The sequence below is a fragment of the Platalea leucorodia genome (genome assembly GCF_965183815.1).
Source record: "Platalea leucorodia genome assembly, chromosome: 7".
NCBI classification, from domain to species: Eukaryota; Metazoa; Chordata; class Aves; order Pelecaniformes; family Threskiornithidae; genus Platalea; species Platalea leucorodia.
Genome location: NC_138829.1, coordinates 4944963 through 4961755, shown reverse-complemented (window position 1 = coordinate 4961755; position 16793 = coordinate 4944963). Strand labels below are relative to the sequence as shown.

Here is a 16793-nt window from a genome sequence, read left to right as displayed (position 1 = left end):
AAGAGAAGGTCAGGTAAGGCAGATGTAGAATGCACATTTTATTTAAGTAAAAAAAAAAAAAAAAAAAAACCAAAAAAAAAAACCACAACAGACAACATGGGTAAGGTAGACAAGAACTTTTTTATATTCTGACTATACAATAATATTCTTCTCTTTTTATCCACTGCCACACTACTATAATGGATCTGTTCTAGTCTAATTTTAAGGTTGTCCAGTTAAGTTGCCTGAAGATTCTTTAAACAAGTTGACCTTTACCTATTTAGAGTTTCTTCTCAGAAACATTCATATATTATACAGGATATACAGATTTTTGAAACAAGACACTTAAAAACACACACAACTATAGCCGCAACACTATCATAGCTGCATTGTAGTGATTACGTTGTTCAGCCAGCTGTAGACTCTGTATGTACAATTAGTTTTTATAGTGTTATTTACATAGATGGACTAAAAGCTATCTTTAATCTAAAAGGTAAAGGCTCTCGTGTTTAAGTATGTGCAGTTTCATAGCCCTGTGGAAAAAAAAAACCACGACAATTATATACACTGTAAACAGCACAAGGCATGAGGATCATCTCCTACCCCAAACAACCTCGCAGGAAAGTGTATGTGCACTAATATTCCTCTTCCGCGTCGGCTCCCGCTCCTCTGTTTTTCTTATGAATAGCACGGTTAAAGCTGTGGCAGGCAGGAACCCAGTGATTGTCATGAAGACCTAACTTACAGCCCGGGATGCCCTTCTGAGACCGGTGACAGCACATCCAGTACCCCGGCCCGTAGGGTAAAGCTTGGCAGTATGGTTTGGGGTGCCACCGGCACAGCGATACGTCCCCTTTCACGTACTTCTTCTTGCACTGCTTGCAAGGGTCTTCTCTGTAGCGGGGATCGCGGACCCAGCGGGAATCTGCTGGCCTGATGTTGTAGTATTCAATGATGAATTTGAAGTAGTAGCAAGTGCATTTTAGGGCAACCAAACTCCTAGTAGGAAGCAATCCAAAAATCTTCACGATGATGTGGTGAGGCAGGAAGGCCATATACTGCTGAGGCTCCAAGAGCTGCTGAATTTTAAACCTGGTCTCCAGAAAGTCATGCGAAACCTGCCTTTTTAAGCAGGAAGCATCAAGTACTTGCAAAGCCCCTTCTGTCGGAGGAACAGAAAGGGCAGATGGCTCTGTAGGGACGCCGTTTCTGACGCATGATCTGTCAGACGCCAAAGCATCCTCATCCTCATTTTGGGCTGCTTCTCCTGGCTTTTCTTGGGCACTTTCCCGTAGCGGCTGTTGCTCGTGAGCGGCGGGCTGGTCAGCCTGGAGAAAAAACAGCCTCCCTGGGAGTGAATCTTCACTGGAACTGGAGTTAGAGGGCTTCTCTTTCCTGCATCCTTTCTCAGTCTTGGTGACCGATATACTGATGCATAAGGGCTCCTTCCTAGCAGGGTGCAGACCCTGCTTTGGGAAAATTACAGGCTCTTTCAACGTACAATCAACAGTCGCGTTCTTGCTCTGCAAGGACTCCGGTGGCAACCTGGCAGCAGCCGGACACACAGACGGCAGAGGTCCGGGAGGCTCAATTCGCCTTTCGGAATCGCTCCTGCCAGCGGTTATCGCCAACACGGCGTGAGCAAGTCCCGAATTCACATTCCCCACCCGAGTATCCAGCCCAGAAGGAAAAGGCTGCCGAGCAGAGGCAGCGCCATCCCACAACTCCGTGTCACCCAGAGGACCGCACCGTCCTCCGTATCCAGCCTCTGCTACCCCTGCCTCCTCCAAGCCATCCCCCGGAGGCAGGACCCCCGAGGAGACCTTCCCCGCCTCCCCCTCGGGCTGGGTGCCGTTCGCCAGGAGCACCCTCCCGACGTTTCTGCGGAAGCTGTTGTTCCGCGAGAGGCTCCCGGCCTCCCGCTCGCTCTGACGCCTCAGGCACTCCGACTCCAGCTTGGCCACCATGTCCAGCACGCGCACGGGCTCGCTCTGCTGCGGCTCGCTACTGCCGCAAGGTCCCCTCTCTGCATGCACCTCGCAGGCCCCGGCGGAGGAGAAAGGGTCTGAGCTGGGAAGCGCACCTTTAGGCTGAGCGCTCAGCCTCGTGGTAGAAGCAGGCGTGCAGGTTTTAGCACAGTCTACCAGTAAAGCACTTGCTCGTTGCTCCAGAAAGGCTACCATCTCTATCACCGAGAGGGACCGGCCCGGGAACACACCCTCACCGTTGTCGTTCACGTAATGCACCGAGCAGTGCTCGATGCCACAGGCAAAAGGCTCCGGCTGGGAGCACCTGGCGTTCGCCTCCCTCATTCTTTCCAGTTGAATTTTGGCTTTTTTAAGATCTACTGATTTTTTCCTGCGTTTCGCTGTTCTTCCGTCGATATCCCACGTGCTTTTAATTTTCATAGAGCCTAGCCGGTTGTTGCTGCTGCATTGCTGGGCTGCAAAGAACGCGATCTTCTCCTTTGTATTGCCGGGTTTGACTACAGCCCAGACATCCAGAGGCCCTTCCCCTTCTTCTCCCTGGTGGATTGTTGCAGATAGGGCGTTCTTCTTTTCCCTTGCACTTGGACCATCCGCCAGACCTTTCCCATTCATATTGCACATAGTATTTGGATAAATTATCCCCAGAAGCTTTCGAGATGGAGTCACGAGGGAAGGTTTTGGGAAAACACTCAGTTTGGTGCAGTTATTGGTGTATTTTTCTTCTTGTGCTGATCTCTGATGGCTCATAGGTGGGCCTCTCCGGGAATCCTGGCTTATTTCTGGAGATCGCTCTTTCTTCTGTAACTTGAGATATGGCTTTAAGTGCATACCAGAAACCCTAGAAAAACAGAAAGGGAAGAAGTTATAGTTGCAAAAAACGCCTGCCTGGAATTGCAGAAGGTGGCCCAGAGTAGGCACCATCATGCCTCCCACGCTACGTCAAGCGGCCCACGCCTCAGAAGGAACCACACGAGAAAGGAAAAGCAGCAACCAAGGCTGCAACATCCACCCTTGGCGAACTTCTTCCAATAGGATTATGATCTTAAAGATAGCAGAGAGCTTCCCGTTAAGAGAAATCTGTTTCCAGGGAGCTGCAAGGAGGAATCCTAATGTGTAAGTTATATCAGTTTGTCGTGGTTTAACCCCAGTCGGCAACTAAGCATCACACAGCCGCTCACTCGCCCTCCCGCTCCCGGTGGGATGAAAACTCGTGGGTTGGGATAAGAACAGTTTAGTAATTGAAAATAGTAATAAATAAATAAATAAATACATTTTTTAATTATTATTATTATTATTATTAATGTAATGAAAAGGAAAGCAACAACTTTCGAACAAAACCCAGGAAAAACAAGCGATGCAACCGCTCACCACCCACCAACCAAGGCCAAGCCAGTCCCCAAGCAGTGACTGATTGCTCCCCAGCCAACTCCCCCAGTTTCTATACTGGGCATGACGCCATAGGGTATGGCATAGCCCCTTGGCCAGTCTGGGCCAGCTGTCCTGGCTGTGCCCCCTCCCAGCTTCTTGGGCACCTGGAAGAGCATGGGAAGCTGGAAAGTCCTTGATTTAGTGTAAGCACTGCGTAGCAACACCCAAACCATCGGTGTGTTATCAACATTATTCTCATCCCAAATCCAAACCACAGCACTATAGCAGCTCCTAGGAAGAAAATTAACTCTGCCGCAGCCGAAATCAGGACACAGTTGGCACACAGAGCTAGTGCTTCATCCTGGAGTTAGAGCCATCCTTCTGTCCGTTCATTTCTGCATCCAGTTGTGAGGTACATGTGGGCCAAAGGGTTTATTCTTGACATTAGCTACCATATATATATATTTTTTTTCTTTCGAGTACATAAAAGTACAGTTAAAGCTGAAAAGGGAAATTAGCAAGCGTAATTAGATTCATCAGAGATCCCAGCAGATATCTAATCTCCTAATACCACCCAAAATGAAACCTATCCTTTAGTATATCAATAATGGCAATTTGATGTACTTTCCCATAAGGGTCCTTACGCTATACATCAGATGCCCCCCCCAAAAGCGACAGAAGCATCACGCACGGCGGAAAAGAACGACTTTCAAGTACGTGTTTTTATGGTTAAGAATTTAAGAGCCGTGAAGGAGACAGCTGGATGCTGCTGGCATTACGGCAGCAGCACCGCTCCTGCGACAGTCCCAGGCACTCAGCTCCTCCTTTCTCTTACACCTTCGCAGTAATCTTCAATTCAAAGCTCAAAAAACGCAAAAGCCCAGGGCACTGCCACATAGGATGCAATTATCAGGAGACTTCAGGCTCTTCTCCCAGGAGTATCGCATAAGCATATTACAGAACTAACTATAGATTATGTTTCCATGGTAATTTTTGAATTGTTACATTAAAAGGCCTCCTTTTTAAAACTAGGATAATCCGTGCTTGCTAGTTTAAGAACAGCAGGTTCCATGCCACATTTATCATGAGCTGATACGGACACATTCAGACACTGAATACGTTTCCCTTGACAGCCACCACCGAAACAGTTACTTCAGTATTGCGTTTCTAGCCTAAAAACAGCTTTTAATTAAAAACCTCAAGCCCTAACATCTATAAAGTCAGACAAATTTATCATTGTAACACCCGCAGTTAACACACAGGATGGGTTTGTATCGGACGGATATGGGCTCCCCCCGCCATTCCGCAGTGCCATCGGGACAGACACCTACCTCGCGACGCCCCCGCGGATGCCACGCAGGGCACCCGTGGGGTCCGAGGGAAGCGAGGGGGACCCAGCTCGCCCACGCCTCGAGCAGAGCCGCTAGAGTCCACAGGATGGCTGTAAGAGGGAAGTTGTAACAGCAGATGCTGACCCAGAACGCACGTGGACGCGCTGCACGAGCAACCCGGAGCGCAGCCTGGGGACGTTCCCAGCAGCCCTGCCCCGTGGATTAGCCAGGGCCGCAGCCCCTCCAGAGTAACCGAGGGCAGAAGGGAGAGCTGAGCCAGGCAGCACTGGCATCGGCCGAGGGAAGGCTTTGAAAGCATGACGCCCCGCTTTGCGCTGCTAACGCGACACTCGAGTACACGAGGGCAAGAGCTTGGCCAACAACCTGTGCCTGTCCAAGCAGGGAAGCCTCCCGCGTTATCAGCGGCCACACTGCTTAACCACTGCTTTCCCTTGAGATTTTGGTTCCTCCTGCTGGCCCTAGGGGTAAGCAGCGAGAGGATGGGTGACAAGTGTGGGCAGTGAGGTTCTGGGGAGGTCCGTCAAGAGGAAGGGCTTAGTTCACCTTTCTATGAGCGTGCATAAAACCTAGGGGACCCCTTTGGTCCTGTGCGGTGCTTTGAAGGCCAGGAGGCAGACGCTGCAAAGGCTGCTGTTATGTTCTCTCCCCTCCTGATTTTATAGGAAGATCATCACCTCGCTCTTGCAACCAGTGCCAAAACCATCCGCACTTCACCTACAGACTGGGGGGAGAAGAGAGCTCCCATTACTGCAGATAACACCTACCTCGTCTCTGGGTTCCTTCTCTCCCCATGCCTTCTACGTGCTAATTCCAGCTCTTGCTGGAACTGGGTCACCTCCCAATTTAGTCTCCTCTGCAAAACGCAACCGAGCCACTTTGTTTGCCTTCTCGGTTGGATGCTAAAAACTAAAATAATCTGATAAAAATAGAACTTCAGGCTGCTGAAATAGATGAATAAAAGCGAATGGGAAATCAAGGCTGCTGTAGTTTGCTTCAGCCTCATTTTCCATAGGGTCTGCCTCATCTCAGTGGCACTTTATAGCTAAGCAGGGTCAGGCCACCCATGTGCTCGGGCCAGAGCCCAGCCCAGAAGAGCAGCAGGTGAACCACCGCAGCAAGCTGCTGCGGAAAACGGTGCCCGCAGCCCTCCCTTCCCCATCCAGACGGGCGTTTTGGAGCAGCGCTTCTCAGACTGGAGAGCAAAAAGCTCCGATGGCTGCCCGCCACCGTACCTGGGGGAGAAGGGGTGAATACAATTAAATACATGACTTTGCAGGTTGAAATCTCATGAGCCAGGAGCAGAAGATCAAATTTCATTCGTGAGTTTTTATGCCAGGGTGTTTGAAAGATGAGCTGAACGTGTTTTTAAAAGGCTTTCTTCAAGCAGTTTTCAGGAATCCAGCAGGACAATCGGTTCAACACCTTTCATTAAGAGAAGCTGCAAACGAAGGTGAGACCAGGTATTATACGAATGAAAACAGGACTAAACTGGTTACCCCAACATGCTTAGAGGACATGTTCAGCCAGCAAAGTTGGTTCAGCTGCTTCCAGCTATTTCTGGTCTATGGAGAAAGACAAAGGGTAGAGTTATGCCTCACCTATTACAGATTTCTCGTTTAAGTTTATATTTCCTCCTATGTTTCAGTTAATCTCTGGCTCGGCCAACAATACCGTTTCAGGTTGAAAAGTTATAATTTACATAACAAAATTATGCCTTAGTCAGAAGTTTCACTGCCAGAATAATTGCCTCATTTGAATTCAGCATTCAGTTCATTGCACTGTTCTAATGGATCCAGATTTAAAGAAAACCTTCATTTAGTAACTTCAGACAGCTCTAACGAGTCCTGCTAACTCCACCTGACCAGCTGAATCGCGGTGCCACCTGCTTCCCAGTTTTTGGGCAGCGGGGAAGAGAACTTCCATTTTAAAAGGGATGTCAGTCCTGGACCTGACCTTACCTGAAAGCGTCACTTGGGAAAAAACGAGCCCCCACCCCACATATACTTTGCTGTGAACATTAAGAACAAATTTTTAGGCAAACATAGCTTCTTCCCTGCACGTCAGCAGCACGTTTCATTTCTAGCTTCTAGAATGAGAACAAGGCTTCCCAGCAGAAACTGCTCTGAAGATGAACCAGAGCCCAGTCCCCACCCACAGACTACCTTATTTCTGCAACATTTCAGTGCTGGCAAGCACAGAGCTGTGGCAGCTGCAGGTAAGTTTTTAAATATTTAAAAACACCAAAAATAGTTGTTAAAAGGTGAAGTCACTGACAATACCCTATGATACTTAATTCCAGAATAATTCTGTTTGCTTTCCTCCACCCTTTAACTTATCAAGCTTTCCAATTTTATCTTCAGCGACGACGACTCTTCAGAAGTTCACGGAGTAAGCATAAAAGGTTTTCAATCCCAAACGTGCGGTTTTGAATTGCTGATAAGAGATAATTCTGCCAGGAATGATCAGCACTGAAACAACTACCAGTGCTGCCTTTCTGCTGTTATTCCATCCGTAAGCTGATGAAATAAAAGGGCCAGTTTTTCTATTTCTAATCAGCCGTGTCTGAAAAACAGGATAACTTAAACTTCTGGAATGACACTGCTGTTTTTACAAGTCGTAACTACAGCTTGTTTCCACTACAGTTTTATCAAGTTAGTTACTCCACGGGATTGATATAGAAATATATGACTTTATACACGCGCAGACACGCACGCACCCCTCCTCTCCCTGCTGAAGGGAAGGCCCATAAGCTGCTGTGCCAAGCTGGACAGACTCTTTCTGCATCCTTTTGTATTTATGCATCTTCTAAATCACAGCAGCCTAGAAAAATAACATATTTGCTTTAGTGGAAGCTCCAAAGTTGGAGGAAAAACTGGTAGAAAAGGCTCAATTTTCACAACTCCTTTCTAAGGTCCACAGAGAGCCCAGATGCCCCTCGCTGCACCTGGGTCAGGGACTCTCACGATGCCCCGTGAAGCCAAAAGATTTCCTCTGGCCAGCAAGAACAACAACAACAAAAAGTGTAATCTGCTCAACCAGCATATTCACACCGCAAGTTTTCTGGGCAAAGCACCGGAAGGTTTTATTAAGGTGAAAATTTCAATCAAAACCCTAAAGTTTCCTGTGGATTTCTTTTTGTAAACACTAAACTCCAGTCGACAAAAGTTCCTAGCGTTGCAGTGCCAACTACAACTCTGAAAAAACCCTCAGGACATACTAACCCAAGGCAGAAGCCAAAAAAAAAAAAAAAAAAAAAAAAAAAAGAAAAGAAAAGAAAAAGCCCAACAACAATAAAAACCCACACCAAGCATAACCTCTGGCAAGGCATTTCTCTTCCCCGGCATCCCATTTCTCTGTCCATAGAGCTTAGCTCCTCTGTAAAGGACACTGATAATTATGAAGGACTGAGTACTGAATGCAAGTTAAACTATGGTCAACCACTTGTTATTTCTGGAAGGACTTGGTGGGTCCTTTGGGCTCAATCTCCAGTACCATTTCCATCCCCTTTGCACTGCCGGGGCAAGGCAAAGCAGACGGAGAGCTGCTTCAAAGGCATTCCACGGATTCTGCCGGGGCAGGAAAGTCCCAGCCGAGCAGCCGGAATGGAAGACGCTCTGCTACTCACTGGAGTTTGTTCTGGCGTGTGGCAAGTGTCCAAGCTCGGAGAAAGGCGGGATGGGAAGCACGATGCTCCAGACCAGGGGCGGGTTCGACTTCAGCAGCTGCGGAGGCGTCCGATTTCTAGAAACCCCCAGCAGTAACTTCATATTAAAGCGACTGCTCCTGACCCACCTCCCAACGCCTGCAAAACTGCCTCTTGCATCGATCGGGGAGCAAGCGAGGATTAGCGTGGGCTTTGAAGGTAAACAGAAGGTATCTGACCGCCAAAGCGGTGCTCTGCGCTTGAGCGGCCAGCCGGGGGGAAGCAGGGACAAGCCCAACACGTGGGGCAGAGCTGGCCCAAAAGAGCTGAGGAGCTCAATGCAAAGCAGGCACCCAACTCTTAACGTTGGATCCCCCACCGCTTGTTCACCCACATCAGGTGTTCAAATAACCTGACTTTGCGGGAGACGACACCCAAATACAACTGCACGCAGGAGCAGCTATAAAATCCGTCACGCATAAAAGCCATCATCTTCACCAAGCAGAGGTTTTAGGTGACATTGCACATCCAAGCCCAACGCACAGACTACTCCAGTTTGACGGCGCCCGCCCGTTAATAAGTTTTGAACACATTTTAAAGTAAACGCACACACATATACGCCCTTCAGCATAAAGCACGGTAGCCCCAGCTACTTTCTAAATTTTACACGGGAAGGAGTGCCATTGCTTTGCCAGTGTTTTGTATAAAAGCACTTGCCGTGAAGCGAGTGACGTAGAAGCAATTCTTTATTGAGCCTGAGGAAGCTCAAACCCATGCTCCCTGCTTCCCAACCATACTACAGATGACACAGGGATGACAAAGCAGAAGGGAACAAAATAAAGGGAAAGATTTGGTATTCAAGGTTATTAGCTGCTCCAGAAACACGTAGCTCAAAAATGATGGGATAGCACACACGTCTGTGGTGGAACGGGCTGAGATGAGAAGACACCACAGAAGGATGGTAAGAAAAAAAAGAAAAAAAGTGGTGGTTTTCTAGGGCTTCTGCCAAAAGCTGCCCAGAGCAGCACAGAAAAGTGACATGTTTCCTTCTGGAAATGTTTTATCTTTCTTGATTTAACATTTGTTTTCTAATTTATTAACTGCAAGAGGACCAAGACCTTTCTTGATATCGTGGTGCAACAAATTTCTTCAAACAGTTAATGAACCAACACAAAGCGATGCTATTTATTCTTCATTTTGTGCATACGTAATGAGAACACGAAAGGTTGCAGAAATTAACCTTGGACCGCGCTATCATTAAGAGACTCAGAGTTCAAAAGAAAGAATAAGCAAAAGTAGATCTGAAGGCAAGTCATCAGGTTGTTCTTTTGAAACTCCAGACCGAAAGGAACCGGCTCACGAAGTCAGCTGCACTGCGGTGCAGAGGGTTTCGCTGCAGACAGCGCAACCCAGCAGGCACTCTGCAGGAGGCAAAAGGTGTTTTCATTATCAAGAACACACCCCAACCAAGAACAGAAGAAACTCCCAACTGAACACGTTCCTTCTTTGGGAAGGATACAAGACGACGACGCAGGTTTCAAGTCACCAGCTCACATCACTTGGAAACTTGTATCTTAGAGATCAAAAAGTCTAGGAATAAATGTGGGAACTGGTGCAGCATTAAGCCTCTGCAAAGATATTTAAAAACAAGAAATGGTAAAAGGTTCTTCAGTTTGTGAGAAAGTTCAGGGAGAGAAACAGGGCTGCAAGCAACGTCAGGGCAGAGATTACGAGTACTCTACGTACAGCACAAAAGAGCAAATTTGACTTTGCATCATTTTTAAAGAGGGGTGGTAAGGGTGATCGTGAAGGCAAAAGCCCAGGGGTTGATTTGAACAAGAACACTGGCAGCAGGAGGATTAAAAAGCTTCATGAAAATTGCGAGGATTGGCTCATCTCAGTTTTAGAATCCAAAATAGATAGGCTCATAAACTGCAGGCCAAGAAGCAAGATTTAAACCTCCTGAAAGGCAACAATACAGGTTAATAAAACATGCGGCCCATTGGAGGTGGCACTGCAGGGGAGAAAGAGAAGGGAGAGAGAGATGGCAGCCTCTCCAGGCCTGGTAGTCTGACTTCAATATAAAGGTGCTTTGCAAGCAAAGAGGATTAAGGCAACCCAGAGAAAAAGGGGGAAGAGGGAATAGTTCAATATGCCAGACTAACCTGAAGGTTCCCAAAAAAGTGATTTTTTTTTTTTGACAGATGTACTAGATCTTATTCACATGGACTCCAGAAGGCACAGGGAGATTTACTGGTTAAGACAGATTGGCAGAGGAATGGGAAAACAGACAAAGGAGCTGGCTTAGCAGCAGACAGCCCCAGGTGATGCTGAATAAGAAAATACCAGCCTGGAAACCAAAGACATGCCTCAAGAATCAGCCTTGGGAACATCTGATTTTGTTAGGAATGACCTCAGCACAAATACTAGAGGCTCACTCACAGAAATGAAGGCATTTCCAAACCAGCAGAGGCACAAAGTGCCGAGTAACAGAAATTGAGGAGAGGTTTGAAATACCGATGGTGATGCACCAGCAAGCTGAACGCCAAGAAGCTTTGGAGGTAGCTAAGAAAGGTGCACTGGCCACCACAGACACATCTATGAAACAGAGGTAAGGGGAGGTGATTCTGTGGTACGTTCAAGGCAGCAGTGAAAAGCCCTCTTGTCAGATCTGCTCCGGAGTGCAGCATACACTTTTTGACATGACTCAGAGGAGATTCATCCACACTGAAAACGATGACAACAGTTGTTATTCAAGAAGCTACTAGGTAAGACTTGGGTCATTTAGCACAGCAAAACCACAGGTGAGGGTATACAACCACATGTTACAGAATACAGCAAAAGTGGTAAACCACTGAAAATAAGAAGCAGTCCTTATGCAAAAGAAAAAAAAAAAAAGGAGCACAAGCTCAAACGAGTATATAAGCTGGCATGAATGTTCAGTCTGGGAATCAAGAGAAGGCTCCTAATCACACAGCTAGATCTGTCATCTTCAGTAATGGCTTAATCTACAGGAGGAGAGAAGAGATGTAATTGTTTTTAGGCTGGACTAAGCTTACAAAAGGGATTATGAGATACTGCTTGGGAAAGCAAGGAGCTGGGTGACCCAGGAAGTCTTTCCCAGCACTAAATTACCATGAGACTAACATAGCAAGTATATGCTGTCTACAAACCACAAAGAACAAAGGTTAAACTTTGCTTTATACCCACACAGCTTTTGGAAACCAGAAAGCTGGCTCTCTTCCTCCAGACTGAGGAAATTTAAGAGTCTTGGTTTCAGAAAAAGGAAAAGAAAAAAAAAAAAGATATATATATTTTTCAAGTAGCTTGAACTCAAACAAACTGGCATGTGCTTGCATTTGCATAAGGACAAGTTGTTCTGTACGGTGTTCCTATAATGAGACACAGTGAGAGGCGTTCACTTAATTGTCACATAAGCACAAGTGTTTGAAATCAATCGTGCATTTCTTCTTAATAAGAGACACAGGAGAGTGAGCAATACAAAATCTGAGCTTCAACTAATCTAATTACTTACTCCATACTAAGACAAACCGCAAAGATTGCCAGTATTTCCACTTGCTTTAAGCTGACTGCATATTTTAAAACCTACTATGACAAGCCATTCTTCAATTAAGTTTTACTTCAAAGCCATGTTCCCAAATTAATTTACAGCTGTTGCTAAAAAACCCAAAGACTTCTCCAAGTACAGTCCAGCTGTAGTGAATCTGTAGTTGTCATTATCAAATAAAAATGTCACAGAACATTTCTGCCCTTAAGCCATTACAACAGTTCACTTAAACACTATCCGAAAGCAAGAATTTAGACCAAACATTCGGGTGACACACAAGACAATAGGAAAGTAAGGAGAAGGCTAAATTGGTGCTAAATACTGAACTATAGGCAGACCAGCTGGTCTGTTCATACCGTTTGACTTGATGGAAGGTGGAGGATGTGGAATTCAGCGGTTCCCGGTGGAGGCCAGCTCTGCAGGAACTCTTCATCGTAACTACCTCTCCAGCTAAGGCACGCCGTCACAGCCAGTCCATCCTGGGTTACGCGCAAGGCTCCCCCATCAGCTCTCCCTGCCCCGCACACAGCTTCACCGTGTCTCTGCCACCTAAAAACTGAACAAACAAGAGGTACGTAAGAAGGTCACGTTCGATTAACAGCAGCAACTGAAGCACAGATCATCAGGACAAGGACTCTTTCCCAAGTAAATGTATATGCACACATACATGCATACACACACATATATATAAACGATATATATAAAAGATATAAAAGAACTTAACATCATCATGCCATTATTGCAGCTAGAGTTTCTGAACACCACTAAAACACAAATTAACATCCCGCAAAACAGCCTGTCTGCACACACAATGCTTCTTCCCCTTATATAGGGCTGCACCACTACCTTGGCACCTCCCGCGGAACACGCTGTCCTCCGAGCTCCGTGCAAACAGGACGCACAAGATCTTTCTGCTTGTTAGCACTGCATCAAGCTCTGGAGGGAAATCGCTGCTAGCAGTAAGATTTGACGCTGCCAGGAGTTACGTTTGCGTTCTAACCAAAATAACGTGGCGGATTTCATAAAGGACAAAAAAAACAGGCCACCATGCAGCCTCCAAGCTTTGTGAAAGCTGCCCCGTCTTTGCATCAGACACAGATAAGACAGCAGATTTCACCAAAACAAAACCGTTCTGCAGTATCTCTCACTCGCGCTAGCTTGCTGCCTTCTACGCCTTGTCCTTGGAGTAGCACTTTAACATACTTTGATGGTGAAAGAACAACAACCTTCGAGTTGGAACATAAAAGGGAAGAGTGACACAGCAAAAGAGCCCTGGAAAGACTCAAATACTCAAGCCTGAGTTGCCAGCAGACTGTTTTAAAGATTGTTTGCTTCCTCTCCAGAGGACCATGCACAATGATGCCGCAATAAAGGAATGCCATTTGAAGATGCTAACTATAGAGCTGTGTCCCCAGGGGATCTGTGATTTAGTGCAGCAGGTTGTTCTCTTCTTTTCAGCAGCTTTGCCCAGTGCTGCCCTATTCCTACAGCAGCATTTCCACAGCGCAGCCTGGCAGGGGCACTCGCTGGAGGTTTGTGCATGCCCGCAGCCGAGCTCTCTCAGAGATGGAGCCTCTCACATCACCCCTTTTGCAACATCTGACAAGAGAAAAAACTGACGGGCAAAAGAGCACCTACCTATGCACTGCTCAGTTAATCAGTGCTTGACCAGTGTGGTTTACAACTCAACGCTGCCACTCAACACTCCTGGCCTGGAAAGCTTGCTCCAACTTGGTAGCCACACTTGCCGAGAAAGTGATGAAGGATGAATTTCCAGGCAGGGAAAACAGAAACTGCCCTAGATCCAGCTGACTTGGTGTCTGCTATAGCAATTTCATGATTCCTCTAGTGATGGTGAATGAGAGGTTAACCATTTGCCTACGTTTGAGTAAGCAGGAGCCTAAAATAATATATAAAATATTGTATAAACACATTCCAGTCTTCACGAAGAAATCTCTGCTGAGCTTTACACAAGGCAAAGAAACATGTTGGATGGAGAAGACAGAGGCGTTGCATTGGCAGAGCTGGAGGATGAGAGCATGCCCTCTCCTCCATGAACTGAGATAGACAAGGAGTTAGGCTGCCGTGGTTGACAGCAGCAGAAATCAACGTTTTGTAGTTAAACACCATTTTCATTAGACTGCCCGGAGCCTGTAACAAAGATCTACCTACCTAGGCACAAAAATCAGCCATTTCTGATGTTTTGTGGGCTGTAAAAATATATATTCCCAAGCAGTAATTCAGAGAAAAAAGCATATGCCTAGTGCTTTATGAAAATCAAAAGTTAAACACAAAATCATTACTTTCCCATGAACCATCAGTAAGAGGCACTGAAATTCTGACTTTTATCCAAGCTTTTGTCTGGCTTCCCCTTCTGGCTTTACTGACACTAGCATTTCAGACTCAGCAGGAACTGTATCACAGAAACATGATTATATCCACACCCAAATAAATGCAACCACATCATTTCAAGAATGCCAGTCACTTTTTCAATAGCTAAAAGCCTCTCCACGTATTCCTGGTTAAGAACACCAAATGTTTTGTCCTAGTCCTACTCCTTTGCAGATCAATTAAGAAGTAAACAATAAAAAGCCAGACAAAAAAATTGAAACAAAAATATGATCTTGTTTGCAGTACGGACCTTGAGAAGCAAAACCATCAAGCAAACTTGTTCAGGGCAGGGGCAGGCACAACGCCGATCCAAGCACAGGCACTGTATGGTGGGATGTCATGCGTTTAAGAAGGGACCAGCACCTACTGGAGGGAACCAAAAGCTGACAAGATAGACACAGACAAGTTCAGATGGGCACTGCAGCACAGATCCAAACACAGCTCCATACAAAGCATGCTTTTTCCCCTCCTCTAGCTGCTGGGCTATAGAAAAGAGCTGAAATAGACTATTAATGCCAGCAAGCTACTGACAAATTCCTACTGTGTAAGTAGTAAAAAGCTGTGCTTGTGAATTAAAAAACAAAAAAAAGGAAAAAAAAAATCAGCATCCAAGCTAGCACAGAGATACTTACTGCTTTTTAACTATCACAGTGTGTTTCTTTACCAAGGCTGATCCTTATCAGTAGGTGCTTCAGCTGATTTGTTAGTTTTGCAGAGAGTTGGGTACAGCCCGAAAACTGAAATACAGATGCACACAGAAAGAAGACATAAGAGGAAGTTAAAAACCTAATCTTGTTGTTCTCCCTTTCTGAAACCGCCCCCAAACATATGCCTTTATGCATAAGATGTGGGAAGGACTCAGATTTTGGCAGCAGCGAGCATCACGTCCTCTCAGCAACGGACAGCAGTTTGCTGAATGGTCTCACAGAACTCCCCGTCTTATCATCGGTTTTGAACGCTGCTGCAGTTTAGGAAAAGAAATGTATTAACTCAACTGGTGTGGATAGGGGGGTCAAGGTCTCTTCATCTGTGCAGCAATACGCTACAGCTTTTGATAGTTTGATAGCTAAGGCTTTACGGCAAGAGCAAGTGTGTTTTGAACAGTAGCAACAGTAACCGATAAACAAACGAGTCCAAAGGGTGGGCACATCCTTTCAGAAAATTTGCTTTCTAGGAAGGAGGCAGTGGCCTCAGGGCTAGTCCTGAGCAGCACTTCTGACCACCGCCCCTCCCCGCAGGGCTAGCTTTAGGATGCTCCGCAGGGCCATCGCACGGGATCAGCCGGGCAAAGAGCATCAGCACGCTCAGGATGCAGAAGAAAGCAACGGCAAGTATTTCAGAGGGGAACTCAGAAGAGTTAATACCAAAAAACAGTCATTATGAAGGACAGGTCCTCTTTTAAAAATAAAAAAGTGCCAGTGCTGAGGCCTTATAATAGAGATCTCCACTTGGGTTTTTGTTCTGTTCTTGCAAGAACAGGGTTGCATGTCCATTCCCCCCCACCTCAGCTCAAGTTTAGGTTGTTCCATGATACTTGTCTCCAATAGCATATTCCACCAGACGTGCAATTCTGCCGTTTCCCAGCCTAGCCATCCCTCCAGCCCCAAACACCCCTCCAGGACACCTATAACAGCACCAGACTCTCCTGAGCAAGAGGCTTTCGCAGAAAGCTCTCCCTAGTCCCAACATTCACGCCCCACGGTAACCACCAGCAATCCGCAGCAGGTCCCAGACCAGGTCGGAGAGCGAGATGATACACCTGGTCCCCATACTCAGCTCTTAGACACCTATAGGAACACAACCCTTTCTTTTTAACTGTTCTTCGTGTAATATCTACTTATTTTAAACACCTTAAAGAACTACCTTTTAACACCAAGTTCACCAGCTAGGTTTTACTTCTTTATTTAATAAAGCAGTCTTGGGCAAAAGAAGAGAAAGCAAGCACATTCTAATCAAAGCTATCTTACAAAGTTTCAGAGTGACCTCACGTTTGTGTTTCAAACAAACCCTCACACGAAACTAGGTATTTAGTAAAGACACTGTATCCAGCTTAAAAGCATAAGATTGGTACCTACAATCAGCTGAGATTCTCCAAGTCCTGCTGAACTGCAGATTGGTCTTTTCACCTGCAGCAGGAGGCTACGGGAGCCACCACAGACATCGCTTGCCTTGGGAAACCTCGTGTGGTCAGCATGCCCTCTGTAGGATGGCCAAAAGGTATAACTTTGCGTAGATCTGATGTTATCTCATATAAAAGCAATAAAGCTGCCCAGGGGCTCCAGCTGGAAAAAATGAGGGGAGCTTCCTCTGTCTACTTACACACCAAAACCTGCTGCTACCACTTCTCCTCGGCACTGGGAATCAGAGCTGGCCAAGCGGCAGGACCTCGTCACCGTGGCCCTCGGCTCATTTCCCCACCAAACTGACTCCAGCCCTTCCCAAAGCTTCACTTCACCAAGCTCCCATCCGTACTCTGTACCCTGGATAACACCAGACGGAGCAGT

The 16793-nt window shown here is 46.4% G+C and overlaps 1 protein-coding gene across 10 annotated transcripts in view; it reads right to left on the bottom strand.

The window, feature by feature from the left end:
• Nucleotides 1–6: 6 nt before the first annotated feature.
• Nucleotides 7–16793, bottom strand: part of FBXO34 (F-box protein 34) — a 40780-nt gene continuing 23993 nt past the window's right edge. For 3 of the 10 annotated variants that reach the window (XM_082317811.1, XM_082317817.1, XM_082317818.1), the window contains 4 exons: nt 14922–15026; nt 14540–14672; nt 12255–12454; nt 8–2805 (listed from right to left, as the gene is read on the bottom strand). In XM_082317811.1, the coding sequence (XP_082173937.1) occupies nt 615–2805; nt 12255–12331 (2268 nt within the window). In that variant the 5' untranslated portion in view covers nt 12332–12454; nt 14540–14672; nt 14922–15026 and the 3' untranslated portion in view covers nt 8–614. Of the gene's footprint in view, nt 2806–4666; nt 5591–12254; nt 12455–14539; nt 14673–14921; nt 15027–16364; nt 16489–16793 lie in introns of those variants that run through there. The other 7 variants (XM_082317815.1, XM_082317819.1, XM_082317820.1 and 4 more) reach the window with 5 other exon arrangements.